The sequence below is a fragment of the Ambystoma mexicanum genome, chromosome 2q, assembly GCF_040938575.1.
Source record: "Ambystoma mexicanum isolate Mex_15411 chromosome 2q, UKY_AmexF1_1, whole genome shotgun sequence".
Taxonomy (NCBI): Eukaryota; Metazoa; Chordata; class Amphibia; order Caudata; family Ambystomatidae; genus Ambystoma; species Ambystoma mexicanum.
The window spans coordinates 1,014,709,487-1,014,731,571 of NC_090924.1; the positions used below are offsets into that span (position 1 = coordinate 1,014,709,487).

The 22,085-nt window shown below is 43.7% G+C and overlaps 1 protein-coding gene across 2 annotated transcripts in view; it reads left to right on the forward strand.

Annotated features, from left to right (window-relative positions):
- ST8SIA6 (ST8 alpha-N-acetyl-neuraminide alpha-2,8-sialyltransferase 6) overlaps window positions 1-22,085 on the forward strand; it is a 564,875-nt gene that overhangs the window by 480,401 nt on the left and 62,389 nt on the right. For both annotated transcript variants that reach the window (XM_069648348.1, XM_069648347.1), the window contains one exon: window positions 9,263-9,355. In XM_069648348.1, the coding sequence (XP_069504449.1) occupies window positions 9,263-9,355 (93 nt within the window). The remainder of the gene's footprint in view (window positions 1-9,262; window positions 9,356-22,085) is intronic.

The following is a 22,085-nucleotide window of genomic DNA, read 5'->3' on the forward strand; positions in this document are numbered from 1 at the left end:
ATGACGTTTTACTTTATGCTGAAGACAAACAAATCCACAACAAGGTGCTTCAAGAAGTACTTGAAAAACTACAAAGTGTAAAAATAAAAAAACAGCTATGATCCAGATATGACAAGTGTAAAATCAAAACTCAAGAAGTTGACTACTTGAGTTACGCAATATTGCCAGATGGCACAAAACCGAAAAAGAATATCCTACAGACCATAGTAGATTCCCCAACACCAAATAACAAGGATAAACTTTGATCATTTTTGGAACTTGCCGAACATCATAGTAGGTTTGTACCACAGTTTTCAGAAATTACTGCGAAGATGGGAAGTTTACTCAGAAAAGTTGTTGACTACACCTGGACTTATGTACAAAATTGAATCTGAAGGGGCGAAGAGAATGATTGTAGAAGTACCATCTTTAAAGCCTTTTCATCCACAATGGAACATTTACATTACCATTTACACCAGCAAATGCGGAATAGGAGTGACATTGACACAGAAGAAAGGGGATGCTGAACATGTAGTCACATTTCGCTTCCAAAGAACTGTCAGGACCAAAATATAACTATTGCACCATTTTAAAAGAGATGTTGTCCTGTACATGGGCCGTAGAATATTTTTGAACCTATGTGTGGGAAACCATGTTCTACTTAGTGTTGGATCACAAGCCATTGATACAAATTTGAAGAATACGCCTTTGACATCTGAAACATACCAGGATGGAAAAACTGCAGAGATGTCAATCTAGTAAATAAGGAAGACAGCACATTTATAAAAGACAAATGCAGTAGCCACTGTGGAAAACATAGGTGGCCTTCAAATGTGTGAAAAAACATTGGATAGTGCAGGATGCAACTATGTTATGTTATGTTATCATGCTTTTGTTAGCGCCTTATATACCATTGGTATGATCTCAAAGCGCTGTGGGTTGAACGCCCTCGGGGATCGTAGTCCCGGTCAGTATAGAGAGTAGGGTAATAAATAGTGCTTGTGTGCACTCTGTATGTGTGCAGCCAGTGCGGTTAACGTGGTTTGTAGCTGCATTCTAATGCTAGGTGTGGTGCAGTGGTTGTGTGAGGTCAGTAGAATGTGTGCAGCAAGGCCGTTGACCTCGGAGTTTGCATTCTGGTGGTGGTGGAGCTTGTGTATGCGATTATGTGTGCAGCTAGGCAGATTTGTTTTGTGGGCTATAGCTGCATTCTATTGTTTGTTGGTGTAGAGGAGAGAGTGAGCATATTGGTACGTGTGAGTGTCTGTGCGGATTGGTGGAAGAACCCTATTTCAGATTACCTTCCAGTGCCCACTGAGCTGACAGTGTCTATTCTAGAGGTTTGGAGCATTGGTTCGCTGGGAGATATTCTCAGTCTAGCGCAGAGTTTGTCTATGCCTGCTTGTCAGTGTCATCAGTTTTAACTGGCCCTTTTGCTTATCTTTATTGAGTTAAGCGAATTGCTTGTCTATGGTCGTCCCTTTGTCTCGTTGAGTGTGCCATTATTTATTAGGAAGATACCTTCTCAGTGTACAGTCACATCCAGTTCTGTTCTATCAGACTTACGAGTCCCAGCTAGATTCGATGACTGGTGTTCAGTGGGCCCAGGGACCAGCAACATCCACCATGGTCTCAATTCCTGTGTCTTGTTGGGCATGTAGATTGCTTATAGGATGACACCTTCTCAGTGTGCATTTACTTCAGTTCTGTTCTATTGGACATATAATACATCCTAGATATGAAGACCGATACTCGGTATGCCCGAAGGTCAAGCAACAGATCAGTCTGTGATGTAAGTGGTGTGTCTGAACTGGCAGCGATATATGCAGCAGGGGTTAGAGTGTTCCTGATCTGCAGTGCGCTGAGTATTGATGACAGGCGGCAGCAGCTCGATGTCACTTGCAGGAGCTTGCCGTGCCAGATTCCTCGCCGGATTCAGGGCGTATTCCCTTGAGATGGAACTGAGTCCGTCCATCGCTGAAGCTCGGTTATAAGTGCCAGTGGACTTATTTTACGGGTCCAGGGTAATTGTTTATAGCGGGTGGATGGTTATTCCTGTGGCAGTTTATGGTTTGAATTGCTGAATTATATCGTATTATTGCCCCTTCTGAGAGCTAAGAGTGCTAGGGAGCTCATCTGATTGGAGAGCGTAGTGAATGTCTGCGAGCAAAAGATGAGCATGTCCAACCCATGCATACTTGATATTGCGCCCCAGGTGAAGGAGTTTATGGCATCAATTCCCATGGTAGCATGCCTCGATCAGAGATCATCTTGGCTAATCTCCACAATTCTACCCAAATGTGACACATGGCTAATCTTCATAATTCTATCTCGATGTGACACATGGCTAATCTTCACAATTCTATTAATATGTGCCGCATGGCTCTTCTTCACAATTCTACCTAAATGTGATGCATGGCTAATCTTCACAATTTGACCTAAATGGGACGCGTGGCCAATCTTCACAATTCTATGTAAATGTGATGCATGCCTAATCTTCTCAATTCTACCCAAATGTGACGCATGGCTAATCTTCACAATTCTACCTAAATGTGATACATGGCTAATCTTCATAATTCTACCTAAATGTGATGCATGGCTAATCTTCACAATTTGACCTAAATGTGATCCGTGGCCAATCTTCACAATTCTATGTAAATGTGATGCATGACTAATCTTCTCAATTCTAACCAAGTGTGAGGCATAGCCAATCTTCACAATACTACCCAAATGTGATGGAGGGCCAATCCTCGCAACTCCATGTAAATGTGACACATGGCAAATCTTCACAGTTCTATATAGATAAGCTGCATGGCTAATCTTCACAATTCTATCTATATGTGACGCGTGACTATTCTCTACAAATCTACCCAAATGTGGCGCATGGCTAATCTTCACAATTCTATCTAGAAGTGACGCATGGCTATTCCTGCAAATTTACCTGAATGTGATGCATGGCTACTCCTCACAGATCTATCCAAATTAAATGCATTGCTAATCTTCCTAATATGTCTGTTGTAACACATTTCCTGCCCCCAAAATACATTTGGCCGCAACACATTTAATTTCCCGCAAAACACATTTAAATCCTGCATTATGTCTGCCATTTTCTTCCACAATTCAGAACAATGGCCAAACTATGAGGTGTATCACAATGGCTGACTTTGGAGGATAGCACAATTCAACTCATAGGGCAACTATGTCAGCACTGTTTACAGAGTAGTGTTAGTGTAAGAGTGGCTAGGTTTCTGGAGCACAGTAACGGTTGTGCCTCCCGCCTGTATTGCCTTACGATGGCTAGTTACAGGGCATGACAACGTTCAACACAAATTAGCTATGGTGCCGAACATAATGACTATCTATGGGGCGCAGCAAAGTTATATCTCAGAGCGCAGCAGGGGCCTATAACAAAGCTATACCAACATTTTGGGCGTTAAGTATGGCTACTGTACATCTAGAGCATAGTTATTTTACACACTTAGACTGAGTGCTAAAATGGCTGCCTTACATAATTAGACTTGATAACAGGTAATAAGAGGAGTGTGGGTTTTCTGGAGTAGAGTAATGGCTGTACTCTTCACCAACACCACACTTAACTGACCTTTGAGTCATACTGCCCAAATTGGTACAATGGATAAGGAAAGGATGGCCCGATGAGAAAGCAGTACCGAAGAGCTTATGACCCTTCTGGAAAGTTGCCAGTGAACTCTACTCAGATAATGGACTGCTGTTTAGAAATGGCAAAGTGATGCCCCCACAAATGTTGAGAAGCACCATAATAGAACATGCTCATTCAGGTCATCTAGGCACCAATATGGACTTGTGATCCCTGTTCTCCCCCCACCTTGTCTTGTTGCGCCTTGGAACACATTGTGTATAGGCGCATTATAAATACCCAATGAATAAAAAATAAAATAAAAAAAGAAGGGAAAATAGAGAGTCATACTGGTGGCCCTACTTGGATAATGAAGTGAAAATTGCACTTAAAAGATGACATGAATGCATAAACAGCGATAAACGCCTAAGAGTGAGGCACACACCCTTAATGGCCACAGAAACCCTCAATGGGGTATTGGAAAGGATTGGTCTGGATTTCATAGGTCCATTGGAAACCATAGAACCAGAACAGAGTTATGGCATTGTAATAGTAGATTATTTATCCAAATCCTTATTTCTATCTGCCATAACGGCCAACATGGTGATAGAAGCCCTCAAAATGCTGTTCCAAAGGGAGGGGTTGCCCAGAGGAATGATACCCAACAATGAGGTCTAACTTACAACCTTAGAAAAGAGAAAGCTCTTGAACATGCACAATATCAGCTGTCATTTTTCCCCTTCCTTCCACTGTCATTCTCCCCCCTCCTTCCACTGTCATTCTTCCCCTTCCTTCCACTGCCATTCTTCCCCCTCCTTCCACTGTCATTCTTCCCCCTCCTTCCACTGTCATTCTTCCCCCTCCTTCCACTGTCATTCTTCCCCCTCCTTCCACTGTCATTCTTCCCCTTCCTTCCACTGCCATTCTTCCCCCTCCTTAAGCTGTCATTCTTGCCTCTTCTTGCACCGTCATTCCCCCTTTGCACTGTAATTCTTCCCCTTGCAGTCATTCCTCCCCCTTGCGCTTTTATTCTTTCACAATCAGACACAAATATTATTTGCCTGATGTAGTTTTGTGTGTTATTTTCAAAGTGGATTCTTGACACTTGCGATTACAATTCAAAGTTTTTTTGTATTATGTTTATCGCATACAGCAGAAGCATCCGTGCTATGTGTGACTTAAGAAAACAGAGTAGGTTGCTTTTAACTCCATTGGAATCAGTGTAATTACACTCTTTGAAACGCAGCACTTCTCCCACCACGTCCTTTGCCCTTCACTCTGCACACTCCAAGAGTCATTCACTAAAGATCATTTTCTACATGGTCTACTCAAAATCTTAGCCATAAACTGGACTTTGTGAACACCCACAACCTGGATACACAACATGCTATGTTACTGGGCTTCATATTGCTTTCCACTGCCAGGCACACTTCACTCCCTCTGGTGGATCTGAAATAGAAGGGCATGAGTTAGAGGTGAGAAAAAGAAATTCCATATAGCTTTGTGGTTGTGTGGATGTATGTAGACCGGACGTACCTTGAGGTCAGTGTGTGGATCTGTTTCTAGATGCTCTGTGCCAAGAGCATTGAGGCATTTGTGTCGGAGGAGCGCAATGTGTCCCCGCGCTGCTAAAATGCATATGCTGGGGATGTGGTATTTAAGTGGGCTGTGGAGGTGTAGCGTTCTGTTGTTTGGCCGCATTTTGGAGGGGTGTTCAGTTTCCATGTAGAATGTGAGCGGGGGGGGGGGGGAGGGGAGCAGTCAGTGAATACTTTGATAGGCAGGTTATTGAGAGGCACAATCATGAAGCTGCATACAGGCAAACATAACATAGCATGACAAGGCTTGAAAGTCATAAACACGCATTAGAAGTCAAAGCAAAGCATGAGCATGCTTAACAATGTCTCCTTCCACACTCCTACCACCGCTCTAAGCAGACAACTCCCATTTCAGTTTCTCACCTTGCCACCGCCAAACCCTGTCCCTCTCTTTTTCTCTCTCGTTTTCTCTGTTTCCTCTCTGTTAATCGTTCAAATATTCTTTGGACACTGTATGCAACAATGATGTGGGCATTGGTAGATTAGGGGATGGGGCAGTCTGTAGACCCCAGTCCTTACGATACGCAAAGTACTAACGGTTATGGTGGCATACACCTGTGGTTCAGAGAATGCAGTGCCTGAGGTATGAATTCAAGGCACTCTGCGCACCCTACTTACTATGTTGGTTGGCAGGCTGAAACCTTTCTGAAACCTCACTCTAATTTGCTCGGTTGCTGTGCTCAATGGGCATGGTGGGGTGTTTGCCCATCAGCCATTTTAAGGTATTGTTCCCTATCAGTATACTTCACTGACTTTTCAGGCATCTAGAATGTCCGCTTATAGAGTGATATGCCCTACTTATGTCACGCGTTGTTATTTCGAGGATGATGGTGCACACTCTTCCTTGCTCTTACCATACCATGATCTCATGACATCTATCCATTGCAAGCCACCTGAATCGTGGACCCTCCTGGGACAAACCCCTGATTATAATTACTCAGTCTCCCTTCCAAAAAGCCTTCTACTCTCTCTATACCTGCCAGAAGGACACAGCTCCAACACTTCAGACGTGGTTACACTTGCGTGACAAAGGCCTGAAATTTGTTGATATTAGGAGATAGTGCTACAACCTTTAAGATCCTGAACGTCCTGCTCTTTTCCTTGGTAGACAGAGGCCGAAAGTCAGTGGATTTGATGTGTAGGGCCCAATCTTGCGGAACTCTCTCTCACCGTCAGTAAGAGTAGAGGTCATCATGATAGGTGCACGAACACGCTGACAACGCTCCTGTGATGCCTGTCCCTCTGATTAAATTGAATTATGTTCTATTCTCTCGCATCACTTTTTTTGAGGCACCCCCTGCTCCCATCTCACTTACCTCTACTCTCACACCCTCCTCGCCTACTTTCCCTACAGGATGAGCTTTGGAGCAGCCATTAAGGCAGCATGACCATTAAAAGTGCTCAATAAAAAACAAGGTAAATATACGATAAATGCCTAGTTTCACAAAACGTAACCATTAAAATTAATTATTTACTCTGATGTACAGCAACACACAATGATTATTTAAACCTCTCACATACTTCCGACATTTTATTTTCCAAATAGTAAATAAATGAAAATGCAACAGCAAGCAATTGTAATTGTAATTGTTTATTTGTAGAGCGCTTATACACAAGTGAAGTGCTTCAAAGCGCTTCAAGGCAGGAAGAGAACAAGGGGATAAACATAATCATTCTTAGGCCCTGAAGATTCCGAATGATCTAACAGCAAAAAGTAGCGTTTCCACTAGTATAAGTGCATAACAAAGAGTGGGGGAAAAAGTAGGGGGGGCAGGAGAGGAGCATACAAGAACAAAATGTAGGTCTTCAGTGCGCCTATGCACGCATGCATAACCAGCTAGGGAAGGAAGAGCAGATGACTTCCCTAGCAGACATCTTGTCCAGCAGATGACTGCCCCACCAGCATTCTTAAGGAGTCCTTAGAGACCCTGGTCCCATGGATTACCAAACTGGTTAACCTCTCCTTTGATGAGGGTCTGGTGCCGGACCTGCTATAGTCAGCATGGATCACTCCTCAACTGAAAAAAGAAGGCCTTGACCCAGCCAACAGTGAGAATTACAGACCCATAACTAACGTGCCCTATGTTCTCAAGATACTTGACGAACTGGCCTACTTACAGCTACAGGCCCATGTTGAAAAATACGACATCTTGGGTACCCGTCAGTCGGGATATAGAGCATGTCACGGAACTGAGACAGCTATGCTGGATCTCAAATCTACACTTGCTAGCATAGCTGACAAAAACCAAGCTGCTCTGCTCATGCTATTGGACCTCTCCGCAGCCTTTGACCTAGTTGATCATATCTTACTAGTATCAAGGCTCGGAGAGGTTGCCAATTGCTCTGCAATTGCATCCAAATGGATTGCTTCCTTTCTGGGTCCCAGAATTGTAAGGGTTTGCGTGGGTGATAAACAATCTTCTCCTATCTCTCAGACATGTGGAGTCCCTCAGGGCTCCTGTCTGTCACCGCTGCTCTTCAACCTTTACATCCGGCCCCTTCTCGATCTTTTGAACAAACTAGGAGTGCAATATCCGAATTACACTGATGACACTCAGGGTGTTATTCAGTTGAGTGGCTCATACAGCAGCGATTCAGAAACCATTAACCGAATATATAAGGCCATACAAGATTGGATGGCTTGTAATTCTCTTGCTCTTAATGATTAAAAGACTGAATTCCTTATTGTGGCATCTAAAAACATCCGGGCAAAACTTGACCCTAACTACGCCTCTTTTCATATTGCCAATAACACCATCATAGTTCAAAAGAAAGTCAAAACCTTAGGAGTAGTACTTGATGAGGAACTCTCCATGAAATCCCATATTTCTTGCATTAAATCTAGTTGTGGTGCTATAAACAAGAGAATTAGATATATTCGACCATTCAGATCGGAAGAGAACTGTGCTCTATTGTCCACTGCATTGATAAATTCAAGATTGGACTATTGTAACAGACTCCTGGCGGGCACCACAGCCTCTAACATCCAATCCTTACAAGTGGCACAGAACAATGCCGTGCGTGATATTTTCAATCAGTCACACCGCACACACATCTCTACTTTTAGGAAAAAACTCCACTGGCTACCCGTCAAACACCGCATAACGCATAAGATGCTTACTACGACCCATAAATGCCTCAGTCTCAGCGGCCCAACCTATCTGTCATCCCGTATAGTCATCAAACCTAACGTGAGGAACCTTCGCTCTTCTTCTGAGGTCACTCTCAATTATCCTAAATTCAGCCAAATTTGGAGGTACTACATTGGATGCTCAGGGTCCCCTTTTATGGAACACACTTCCAGCTGGTATACGGCAGATCCAGAGCTATACAGCGTTCAAATGTGCTGTAAAGACTCACTTATTTAACCTGGAATAATCTCCTGACTCGCTTCTCCATCTGCCTCTTATGCTTGTTTGTCTTTGTCTTGTTCTTTGTGCTCCCTGAGGCCCACGGGCATGTTGGCGCGTTACAAAAATTAATATAAATAAATAAATAAATAAATAAATAAATAAATAAATAAATAAATCAGAGGCAGACAAGATAGACAAACATGCTAAGCAAGTACATTCAAGGTTGTGCAAGGGCGCAGACAGAAGTGCGAGGGAGGGTGCCACTCACATGGAACGTATTCTGATTGCAGTAATGACAGGCAGAGTGCGGAGGCTCAGAGGCAAGTGTAGGACTGGCGCGGTGGGGGGGGGGGCTGGGACCTGTGTGGCTCTGGAGATGTACCAGACTACCATTCAGCTAGCTGAGCAGATTGGGGACGCAAACGAGGGATGGAAGCAGGAGAGAAGAGAGGAGGTTAGCAAGGGAGAGGGAGAGAGAAAGAAGAAGTGAAGAGGAACATGTTAGGCTCTTTCCTGAAATCTAAAAAAATCCTATTTCAAATTCACTAAACTGAAGCACTATTTGTGCAATGGACGTCCAGCTATGGGACTTTGGGGCAGGATTTGAATTGAGCATTATGCTCCTGGTACTCAAAGGTTACTCAATTGAAGGTCAAGGCAAGGTAAGTTGATAAAGTTACTGCAAAAGTGGTATGCAAAGCTAAAAGACATTTTTAATTATTGTTTCTAATCTCTAGATGCAACCTGCCGCCTGTAAATGGGGATTTTCACAAGGATGTTGGAAACAAAACAAACGTTGTGACTGTAAATCCGAGCATCATAGCACTTAGGTAAGTATTAGGCAAATCCTATCAACGCATGTAATATATCCATTAGCAACACTATGTAAAGATTAGATATATGGTCAGCAAGGCAAGCATCTGGATAAAATAGCAGAACAGACTTGGGGTTCATTAAGCTAAGCTTCAGGTGGATACACTATTTGTCTAGACAGTGATCTTTTAAAAAGAACCACTATATTGTTTATGTGTTTGCTAAACCTTAACGTTGTCGTACTACTGTTTGGTGTCTGGATATTTTGCTTTTTGCAACCTAAGCATTATGTCAATGTCAAAGGTGTTTTCTATAGCACACAGCTATCGTTGGTATGACTTTGCAGCACTATATCCTTGTCAGAATATACAATCACTGCACAGCTCAGATATCCATTAGACCAGAGTGTGGTCAATGGATGAATGCTTGTGTATCAAGTGACAACGAAAAAACAGAAATGGAGAGCTTTGTCTGGAGAGAACGACCACAACATGAAAAAGTCTTCTACCCTGCATATGTTCAGGAGCTCTATAACACAGCCCATAAATAAAAGGATTCTGGGAGCCTGTGGGGAAGTAGGTGGAGTTGGAGGTATAGCCCAGCAGGGTTTTGGTATGCAACAGAGAAACAGCGAGTCCAGAGAGTGGTTAGCAAGACACAGAGAGGGAGAACCACAGATCATACCGCTAGTGAAGTCAGAAATCAAGCCAGTAACGTAGGGCAAGAACGAATGGAGCAACACAGACGCCGGATGCCGAAGGGAGACAAACGCATTGAACGTTCCCAATCGAGTGAGCTTTGTTTCAGAGATTCCAGACTACAAATGCCCAAAGGCTCAGCCCAGGCCCGAAAGAGCAAGATGAAAGTTATTGTTGGTGCTGATGGAACCGAGGGATCGGGATTGAAAGCCTGCAAAGGTAATGTTAGAGGGAGAAAAGACCGAAGATTATTTTTCCGAAATAACCTTTGGTCTTTTCTCCCGTGAACATTTCTGACTTGGCCCCACAACCACTCATGCCCCCAGACCCCACCGACACCCCCATCCCCTACTTACCTTGCGGCGGCTGCCGACTCGCTGTGTCCCTGCAACGCCTGTTCCCTTTCACTTCCGTGATCAGGAACAGGCGCCGCAGGGTCTTCTTTTTTTGGGGGGGCTTTTTGGGTCGGCTGCGGCAGGACACCCACGCTATCCCCACTCACAATATAGTGAACAAGGGTGCGGGGGACACCGAATGGGGGATTTGGTTGGAGTTTTTGGCCGTTTGGAATTTTCGAACGGCCGAAATTCTGCCAAATCCCCCGTTCAGTCTTTTAATCTTGGTCATTTTGGATGATTCTGAACCAAGCTGACGAGGGGGCTCGCAAACAGGAGACCCATGGGCAAGACATTGGAATCAGAGGGAAGGCCCACAAATACAAGACATAAGACGAGATGAGAACTGAGTAGAAGAGTTGGTCAACTGAAAAGACGTGAGAGAGATAATGGAGCCAATCAGAGACATGTGAGCGAGACAATAGAACTAGAGAGGGGGCTCAGAGACAAGTGAGGTATGAAGGGCAAGAAATCAATGGGCGCTAACCAGGGGAACCCAGAGGGGAGAGGCTTGGTCAGCGATGGAGAGAAAGAGCGAGGAGAACTAGAATTAAAACATGTCATTGACATTAGTAGACAGAATACAATCCCAGGAAGCTTTTCAAAATTAGGAACGCAGCATTGAAGCACTGAGCACGGAATAGAAAAGAGAATTCAGCAAGAGATAGGGTAGTTGTCACACTGCATTCTGGGAGACAGAGTAAAATCCCAAAAGCATTAAGGAATCAAGAAAAACAACATTGGCATACTGAACTCGGATAATGAGAGTTCATTGTTAGAAGGAAGGTAACTGAAGCACTGCCTTCTGGGAAAAAGAGCCTATTTCCAGAGAATCACAGAAATATTGAAATACATAAATCTGATCAAGAAAGAAAAGTAACATAAGGAAGAACGAAATGTGCTGCATTTTGGGAGAAAGAGGCCAGCTCAAAGTGTTACATTGAAATACATTTTGATGCACAGGAAGTGCCTATTATAGGAAAGAAAATAAGCGAGGCACAGCTTTCTGGGAGACAAGGCATAGGCAAAAAACATCACAAAGAGGGAACTTGATAATGTTACCAATGTTACCAAAATGAGAGGAGACATTGAAACACATAATTCCAAGAAACAGAAAAAGAGTCCAATATGGGAATATCATACATTGGGATTCAGAATTCAATGCCAAGTAACGGTGGCATTTGAAGAAGGCGACCGTCGACATCTGCTTTTTAAAGGAGAGAGACTGTAGCAGCAGGAAGAAATCTATGGATTTTTTTGGCAATCTCGTAAACAAATTTCTACCCCAGAAACTAACCTAAATCAGTAAAGGAAATTTAGGGGGAATAGTGCATTCTGGGAGATGATGTGTGAACCAAATGAGACTAAGCAAGGATAGGTGATACAACCCAAGAGAAATATGCCCTTATAAAAGCCAAGGTAGGTCCACAAAGCCTGAGGAACGCAGAAGACTTGTGCTGCAAAATACCTGAAACGGAGAGAGGAGACTGGAAGCATTGCAAACCGCACAGAGGTGTTCAAAGGGTTTGATCCAATCCTGACAACTTACTTTTCCTTTAATATAGCATGGATAGTGACATTTTAATTGCATACCTTCTTCAGGACTAACAGTAACATTTGGTGTCAAGGTGTGATGATAGGGGACCTGTCAAAGCTCTCACTCATGGACCAGAAATTAATAAACCATGGAAGAGTATGAAATAAAAGATGGCTTCTGTTTTGGCTCGGCGGTCAGAGCGCTCTGTAACCGCTCTGCCGATGCACCGCGGACCACACAATATCGTCATGTGGGGACACCAATACGTTGCTGAAGTTTGCTTTAGTGTGGCAATTTTGCTGTAGAGTAAAACAAAGCTGCATTACCTGAAATCAAGGGATGTGCGGATACAAATGCCTAAGTGAAAAAGAAAAAAATAGTTTTGAGATCTAAAAGTGGCATGAAATCATTAGATACAAACTAAAGAGGAAAAGGGTCAGAGAAAAGGAAAGTGAAGGGTTTGGGGGCTAGGTGCTTTTGAAGGGATCTCCATAATTTCGAACAATAACATATGAAAGGAAATTATGTTGAAATTAATGTTAAGTAAAATAATGTCAAAATATTCATGTAGCAATCACCATGTTGGAGTCGTGAAGTTGTGATGCTGCAAGGTTCAGGTGGATTTTTACTGAGGGAGCGGGGGAAACTTAGGCGAGATAACTGATCTACATTTTCTCCAACCGATGCAGCCCTCATTGTTGTGAAGAGGCATGCCATAACGACCCTTGGTCATCCACCCAGCAATCAATATCCCGAGATGTCCAGGCCTTCTGTTGTGGTGTTGGTGGGGTCTGGGATGGGCTTTGTTAGGTCTTTGGGTTCTAGCTCTATGTTTCAGGTCCACTTGGGTTCTAGTTGGCGAAACATCCAGTCCCACTGATATCTCAGATTCCAGTGCCCCTCGTATAGTCTCAATTGGTGTAGGCGGCCATCTTGATCAGAAATTGTGGCTAGCTGCCTTGCCACAGGTGCATTTCTCCCAGGAATACCTCATTCAGTTGTTTTAGATGCAAAGCAGGTGTTATTTTCATTTTGCTATATTTGTAACACCTCTGATCAACACCTCCTATGAACATTCAAGGGGTATGGGCTCTACTATGGGATTTCCTTGGGAAAGCAACCTGATGCCAAAGTGCTAGGAGCTATCCTTATTGTTCTCTACTTTTTGTCTGTGGTGGGGTTGGATGATGAGAGGAGCGGTCGAGTTCTTCTGGCCCTATTACACTGTCTACTGATTTAGAAAAAACTATGATACAAGTATGATATGATATGATATGATATGATATGGCATTTGTAATGCGCCTATACACAAGTGTTTCAAGGCGCGACAAGGCAGGGAGGGGGGAACAAGGGGAAGACAGACAACGATCCTACTAGGCCAGGTTTCATTCAGACCGCGCAAGGGTAGGGGGAAGGGAAAAAGTGCAAGGGGAAGGGGGAGGGTGGGGAGTGCAGTACAAATAAGTAGAATAGAAATAAAATAATAAATAAATAGGGCCAGCTGGTGGCAAGTGCAAGGTAAGTGCAGACAAGTGCTGGGGGGGGGAGGTTGTAGTGATACAGAGACAGTCCCGCAGTGCAGGGGTTGCCAGGGAGGCAGTGCAAGTGAAGAGTGACTGGGCCCAGGACCGAGGTCGGTGAGAGTGGCCCAGTTGCAGAATCAGTGCAGTTTTGGTGAAGAATTTAGCAGGGGAGAGGGAGAGAGAAAGCAGAAGTGAAGAGGAAGGTTTTGAGGTGCTTCCGGAACCGGAGATGGTTCTCCTCAAGTTTCAGGGAGGCAGGAAGGCTGTTCCAGAGGGAGGCCCCTGCCGCAGAGAGAGATCTACCCCCAGCTCGTTGCTTCGAGAAGCGGCTGACCCTGAGGGAGTTGGAGACGGATGAGCGTAGGGCTCGGGAAGGAAGATATTTAGGAAGAGAGAGATGAAGGTATTTAGGCCCCAGGCCCCAGAAGGCCTTGTGGACAATGCAGAGGGTTTTGAACTTAATCCTCGCAGCCACTGGGAGCCAGTGTAGAGATTTCAGTCCTGGAGAGACACGGTCCCTGGGCTTGAGGCCAAGGACAAGTCTCGCAGTTCTGTTCTGGATGAGTTGCAGAGGGCGGAGAGTGGAGGCAGGCAGATTAAGATAGAGGCTGTTACAGTAGTCCAGCTTCGAGAGAACCAGGGCTCGGGAGACAGTGAGCTTCTGGGGGAAGGAGAGGAAGGGAAGAATACCTCTGAGGAGGTGCAGCTGGTAATGTGACTTCTTAGAGACGTCAGATATATGAGGAGAGAAGGAGAGTGTGGAGTCGAAGATGACCCCGAGGTTTTTTGCCTTGCAGGTAGGAGCAGGAAGAGCGCCAAGAGAGGCTGGCCAGAGAGCTGCAGGGAAGTACATTCCTTAAAAGACTGCAGAGTGCTAACATCAGTTCTTGGCAACCGTTTGAAGAGTTCATCATTAGGTTTATTTATTTATTATTATAATGTTTCATTGAACATTGGCTTGGATCTACAAACCTTCTTGCTAAACACATCACATATTATATAACTCAATCAAAATGCATTATCTTAACATTTCATACACACTCGGCATACAATGCTATAAAACTATTAAAAGAGGATTAGTAAGCTATTATAACATTTCCTAAATATGTTCTTCTTGACATCAAATTATGTTCCTTACATAATCTCTTTAGAGAAAATACAGTACGGAAAACAAAGGCCCACCTTTAACAATTATTTTTGCACATCACAAATCTAACATTCTCTTACTTTAAATCACACGTGTCTACATCCTTACTTCAGCTTCATTCAAGTGGTAGGTTATCCATTTTAGCACCATACATTCTAAAATGTATTAAATTGGTAGATTTGAGTCATAGAACATCTGATTAATATTCTCAACGCTGATAACACCAAACTAACCGGATGCCCTTGTATTAAAATGGACCACCATTCCTCTAATGGCGCCTCTCTCTTAGCTCGGGTAGTTTGGGTCATTCCAGTAGCAGATGCTTTATCGTCTCCAGGTTGCCCTGGGGACAACCGAATCTGCAGCCACTTTCCTCAACAGACATCTGCTTCTAACGCGTTACAACCTCTTTCCTTGGGAGCACATTCAGCCGTATTTATTTAATTCATCTTAGAAGCTACATCATGCATGGCACCATTACAATCAGTAGTAGTGGGCTGATTAAGTGTATTGTGTTTGCTAGTGGCCTGTTGAACTGTTTTTCGTAAACTAGTGGCCGGCTGAGTCTTATTTTTACTTGGTTGCTAATGATCCTATAACTGTACTTTGCTTGCTAATAATACTGCTCAATGTGATTTGGATGATAGTGACCCTGCTAACTGTACATTGATTACTAGTGGCCCAACAAATTGCTCTTTAGTCTCTGGTGCTCACTGTACTCTGTTCACTGGTGACCATGATAACATTACTTTGGTCACTAGTGACAATGCTAATTGTATTTATGTTGTTGCTAGTTACCCAGCTAACTGTACACTGGTTGCTGCTGGCCCTACAAACAGTCCTTTAGTCACTCGTGAGCCAGCTAAATATAATTTGGTTATTAGTGACCCTGCTCACTGTACTTTCATTGTTTCTGCTGTACTTTAAACCTACAGATCTAGTAAAAGCCAACCCTCTGTGCACCCCTGGTCACATTCCCACAATTTATCCCACCGTCTCCTTCATTTGTCATGTACCCACCATGCTCCCAAATATTTACTTGACTCTCCTGGTTTGTCTCTCTCTTTCTCTCTATTTTGCTGCTGCACGATCTATCCTGCTATTCCCCATCTCTCTTGTCCTCTTCGCCCATCCTCGTCCTTCATAGCTTTCTCAAACAAAACCCCGGTCATTCTTCTCACTAACACCCTACCCATTCCAACCTCTTTTCCCCCAAATGTACCCCTTAAGGGGCAACTTGAAATCTTTCTACACCTCTGGTTCCCCTCTCTGGCCTTCTGAAATGCCGATCTTTCAGAAATAAAGAAATAATTCTTACTGTTCCCGAACTCTCTGTGATGGCTGCTTGACACTGGCCCCACTGGCACTATCTTCTCCCACTCCCTTTGAAGTGGTGTTGGTGTTACAGTTTCTCAGAAAACACCTTCGGCCCAGCTTCACCCCTCTAATTTTATCCCCCCCCTTCATTCAAACACATAGTCGCTCAATTTCTCGGTCCCTCTCCTCTCATTTTCCTACTTATCTACTGCCCACCTGGCATCCCCAATCTTTTCTTCTGTGATCTTGGCCTAATGCTCGAAACTCTCCCAGCTGATGTCACTGCTATCATCATGGGCAACCTTAAAATCAACAACACGATCTAGGCCCGTTGAGTAAAGCTGGACTACACTCTATCTCACCACTCTTTGGGCAGTCTAAGGCACCTTCCTACCTACAACCATGGGAGGTTGCTAGATCTCAGCTTTCTGTCCGCTTCACTTTACTCCACTGCTCTCTATGTGACCCTCTCACACTCATCCGCTTCACACCCTCCACCGCCCTCCATTTTCTATTTACATTTTTGCCTATTGCTCAACGAAAATTCAAGCCTGATTCCATGGTCCCCTATTCTGACAATGTTATAACTGCCCTCCAAGCTCTCCTCCATGTGCTCACTTTATCGAACTTGTATTTGGATAGAGTTAAACACACCTCCGGCTGCCCCCTTTTGCAAGGCTTGTTCTTTACTTCCCTCTCATCCTCAACCATGGTTCTCACCAGCTATCTAAAAGCTGGGATCCACTATGCACCTCCAATGGGACTGCTAGCACAATGCCTGCTCGCTTGCTGTGCTTGCTGCCTTCATGGAATCTCTACTTGTCCTGGTATAGACTTTGCTAAACCTTCCTGTTATGTTAATTGCATATCCTCTCCCACTCACAATTAAAGCATTCCATAACCCTCCATTCCATGGTTGCCCCTCCAAACTTCGCTCCACATTCTGACCCTCTCCGCTGATGACTTTGACACCCATGTCTCTGCTAAAATAACTAAAATATGGAACTCATGGTGCAATCTTGTATATCTCTCCCTCCCTCCACTCTACCACCCTCAAGCCCCACCCCCTGTCCATATCACACTTTTCTTTTACCTGTACTGCATTCTCTATGTAGGCAACCCATTCTGTGCTCCTACTGAGCCCGTTTCGCCCCAAAAAGTCAAAGAGCTTGTAATCAGATACCTGCATTCACCTCGCCTCCATTGTAACCTTTCTGTGTTAGCTGGCATCTTCCGAGCCTCATACAAGGTGGCCGCGGCCATACACACCTTGAAGAAACCTACCGCTGGCCCTACAGATCCCTTTTGCTACTGACTCATCTTCCTGCTCCTTTGCCACTCTGAAATCCCTGGGAACCTGGTCTTCAGCCATACCATGAACTAACTGGAGCCCAATGCTCTGTGTGTCTCCCTCCAATCTGGTTTTTCCAGAAAACCCTCCCCCGAGGCAGCTCTCATTTGTCTGTCAGAGTTGCTCACTATTGCTTCCCACTTGCACGTCTCTTCTATCTGCACTCTACATAATCTCTCTGACACATTTAGCCTTGTAGATACTCCCTCATTCTCCACACTGTTTCCTCTATTATCTGCATGTCCTTCTTCCCACCGTCTTCCCTCTCTATCCTGCCCTGTTCAAACTTTAAGTAAATATGTTATTATATTATTTTTGATGTAATTCGCAATATACCTCAAATGTGTGCATTCCATTTTATTTAGTTTTTTCATGTTTTCATTTACCCACTCAATACACCTTCCATACTCTGAGAATCCCTAACCAAAAATGCTCAATAACTCGGTTAAGGCAGGCCTGCCTGTTTGTAACTTGTAGTGTGTTTCTGGTTGAATAAAACTATAGAAATACAATTCTGGTGTTTAAAGCACAGAAACCTATGTTGGTATATTAATTTCATGTAGCCTCACTTGTTTTTGCAAGCCAAATTCACATACTCCTTTGTGAATGTGTTCTTTCTAGGTGAGGTTTGTGGTGTTTCAAAAGCACCAGTAAACACTTATTGTACTGTCTGGGCAATTTGTGCTCCTCTTTTTTGCTGCTTTCAAACAGCACGTACACATTTTCTGTGGGCGTTCTTGGTTTTTCATTGTTGTGCTGATCTCTTGTACAAAGTGGTTATTCCTCTTGTGACTGTGATGCAGTTATGCGGATCGATGGTTGCTTCCTGTGTGCTTTTTACCTGGTTAATCAGGTTAGCAGTGATTTCTTTCTCTCGGCTACCATTCTGATCTCATCTTCTCTCTGTCTCCCTGCCCCCAGGCCTTTCCCGCTCCACTCCTGTTTTCTTGGGGCGTCCAGGTGTTTTCCACCTCTGCTAAACAGCTCTGACTGTGAATAGTGTAGAGTGTGCTAGCCGGCTCTGGGTTGGTGGTGAATCATGGCTTTGCCCATACCATGTTTCTTTTTTTGATTGCGTGTCCACACAACAGACAAAATAGAGGACACAAAAGTATTTGTTAATTATTTGCCATTTTTATGAGTCCCTACAAGATTACATAGTTGGAGGAATTGTTCATTCCTATTGGCATTGATGAAAGAATGTTCGGATGGAATAGGGAAGATTCTATGGAACTAATTCTTCAATTCCCAAATGAGGGAAAAATATGGAAAATAATCTTTCTCTACTTTCTCCCCCCATTTGCGAATATACCTCGTTTCAAGGGTCTACCAGCAGCGTCTGCCCACCTCTGCCAATTTACTGCAGCATATGGGCACACTGCTGGCAGACCCTGCAGACTGGCCAACAGCCGAACTGTCAACCGTGATAGTTATGTGCTCTTTCTGGGGAAACTTTGCACCATAGCACAGTGACAAGACTAGAGAAATCAATTTTTGAGGACATATTTGGCATTAGAAATGATTTTGCGGTGCTGCATAATGGTGTAGGGTGCACAGGATCTCCCAATACGTGGCCTAATTCAAAGGAAAGGCATCTGCTTGTCCTACCTTTCCCTGCAGCCACACTGCAGAGCAGAGAGCAAGCGTGGATTCTGTGCCAGCATGCAGATGCCCTGTGGAAGAAGCCCTCCTCACCAATCAGGTGCAGGACAGCAGGAGATGCCACAGGAATTACGTCTGGCACCCGTGCAGACGCGCTTACACCATTCTCCGGCAATTCTCCAGAAGCCCGAGAATGAAGTGGCTGGGTATCCTCCGCTATGGTAATCGATTCTTGTTAAGTGCATTTGTCAACCCTGATGTGTCTTCCTGTCGCCGAAGAACAGCTTCACGTGTCAGAGCAGTTCATTGACTTGAGATGTTAGGGTGAAGGATATTATTCAGGTGTGTAACGAGATGTCTTCTAAATGTTCTTTGATCTGACACCCTTCTGAGTGCCAGTGGGAGGTCATGCCATATCCTGGCTGGCAACACTTATCACCATCTCCCTTTCTGGGGTTCCTCGTTCTGGGGATCTTGACATGGTAACGATTGCATAATGCGTCCAGGCACATTTTATACACATGTGCCCCTTAGAACCTGTGTTCACTGGCCACGAAGTGTCCAGGAGACCATGCCAACTTTAATTCAACTTGATTGCTCATCAGGAACTACTATTCAGTCATATCCGGCACGTGCGCAGGATCTATATGAGGGACATCAGCATAACTTTTTCTTTCAGCACAACGGAAAGGGTTCTGAATGTCTGCCATATATTAGGATACATGGATGTCATCATTTGTTTAAATGTGTTGGGTATGTTAAGTTTAAGGAACTATGAATAATAATGTGATATATTTTAGTCTACACCGTTTGTCTAAAGGAAAATTGGACCTTAAATTAAAAGAAAAGAAAATGTAATGAAATAAATCATTGTGAAATTGCAATTTGAAATCTGATGCCAATAAACAATTGCATTGCCATTTGTGTGTACATTCAATAAGCACAATCTCTTGGTAACTCTGAAAAGCAAAATCACCACTTAGATGGATTTTCCAATCCGTCAGTTTACGCTGCAACCAGATATAGGCGCTAGAAGAGCTCGCAGCTCAATGAAAAAACATCTGCATTTGAGTAACATTCTTATAAAAGAGCTCTGGCACATGATTTTGCATATTCTGTCTGAGCACTTCCCGGTGGCTTCTTCTGTGAATGCCCAAGTTTGCTACGTCAGTCCCTCAGTATTTCTCTCCTAGGGATCTCTCCTGGAAATGTGCATTCATTACATAATGTAAGATAAAAGCACACCATATACGAGTAACAAAGTTTCCTCCAAACGTTAACCTGGATGCAAGTTACCATTCTGCCCTCCTTACCTTTGCCCTTCAACTTGAAGATACTTTACTTCTCCTGAGCTCTTTAGAGCTGGTAAAGTAATAGGTACAAGAAACTACCTACAACCTACATGAATCTATGCACGAGATTCAAAAGATGAATAAGGTAGGCTTGGTAAATGTTTAATAGCAGCACAGCAAAAGGAACAAAAAAACACACATAGACAGGGCAGGTTCCAAGAAGAAAATCCAACCCAATCCTAATTTTGCCAAATTGCAGCAATTCATTTGAACATATTGAAACCTGTGAGCGAGGCGTGGACTTGCACACTCACGAAATCATCCCCAAGGAGTACACTTTCGGTTTTCGTGCTTATCACAGGAACTTCAAAGCAGCTTCTCTTGGCCCTTTGTGGTTCAGCTCACATGCTATTCTGCAGCGGTGGGAATGTTATACAATATGTAGTACTGCTTATATCGTTTCGTTTCCAATGTGGTGTCAGCCAGTCTTACTAAGTCCAACTTTAATGGGAATAGTCTAAGAAAACAGCCGCTATGTGTATACAACTATGAAAATGGGCACACTATGAGAAGGAAAATGGTCAGACTGTTCCCTGTTGGTTTGTGGGAAAGAAGCGATTCCTGAGAAGATGCAAATGCAGAAAAAGGATAGAGAAATCCAAAATCAAAAAAGAACGAATATAATAAAATACAAGATATCTCTGAATATAAAAGATTACTGGACACTGGTTTGATTGGACTTTGGAAGCAGCTGACAAACTACCTTTATATTTTAGCTGTTAAAACTACAAGAAGTGACTGAAAACTCCTGAGAGCAGCGTAATGCACAAGGCACCCGAGCCTGTCATTTTCGGTACTGGTTTACCAAATTCAGAGCCATTCATGAAAACCAAAGCGATAGATCCAGTTAAAGAAATTGGAACATCAAATCAAGACTAAAAGAGAATTGGCGATATAAGAAAATGAGAAATCCTCCAATTAATCTTCAAACAGTGACATTGTGCAGCAAAATATATCTAAATGGTATATTGCTGTGTGAAATGCTCACAAGCCAGGAAATTCAGAAGATAAGCCTAGGCAGTGCCACAATGTAGCTCCACCACCTCTGTTGTACAGTAGAGGCCAAAGCTTAGGGTGAGAGCATGTTAGGAAGTACGCTAAGGAGCTAAACATCGGTCAGTCAACACCCGTAGGCCTACCCTGTGGTATGCAACTGGTCCAAATACTTGTGACAAGGAGTTGGTATTAGTCCTAGACAATGGACTTGGACTTTGCCAGTCCATACGTTTGAAGAGTTCACGAGTACCCAGGCAATCAGGCGCAATATTTCATTAATTTGTGAGAGAGTCTCTGGGAGAGTCAGAGGTGCAGTAAATCTGAAAATGATGAAAATGATGAAGTGGAAGAAAGGACATATCAACTCGACCAAAGCCCAAAAATTACTATGGAGCACTAAAGAGGACTTAAAACACCTTGGCCTAGATCTTAGCCTTGCAACAAATGCGACGCTTAAATTTGTGGAAAAACATACGCGTGAGACCTCGCCTAGAAGCTCTAAAGTGTTGCTGAAAGGAAGAACTACAAGGTCCCAACAGAACTACAACTCGCCTAGATTGAGACACCCTCTCCCAAGGCAACCACAAGGACCATCAGAGAGAGCAACCCAGTCTCGTGGAGTAGTGGGGGAAAAAGCAGCAAAGAACATTCGGACAACCAACGAGCATATACAGTCATGAGAACTGACAAAAGAAAAGCTACACCATCTAGCAGATAGGTCTCACCGGAAGGAGGATTACTTGGATAAACCGACTCTAAAAAGATCACACCAAACGACAGAAATTGGCCCGTCCTCTAAAGGCAAACAAGGCTGGAGTTTCGGAGAGCA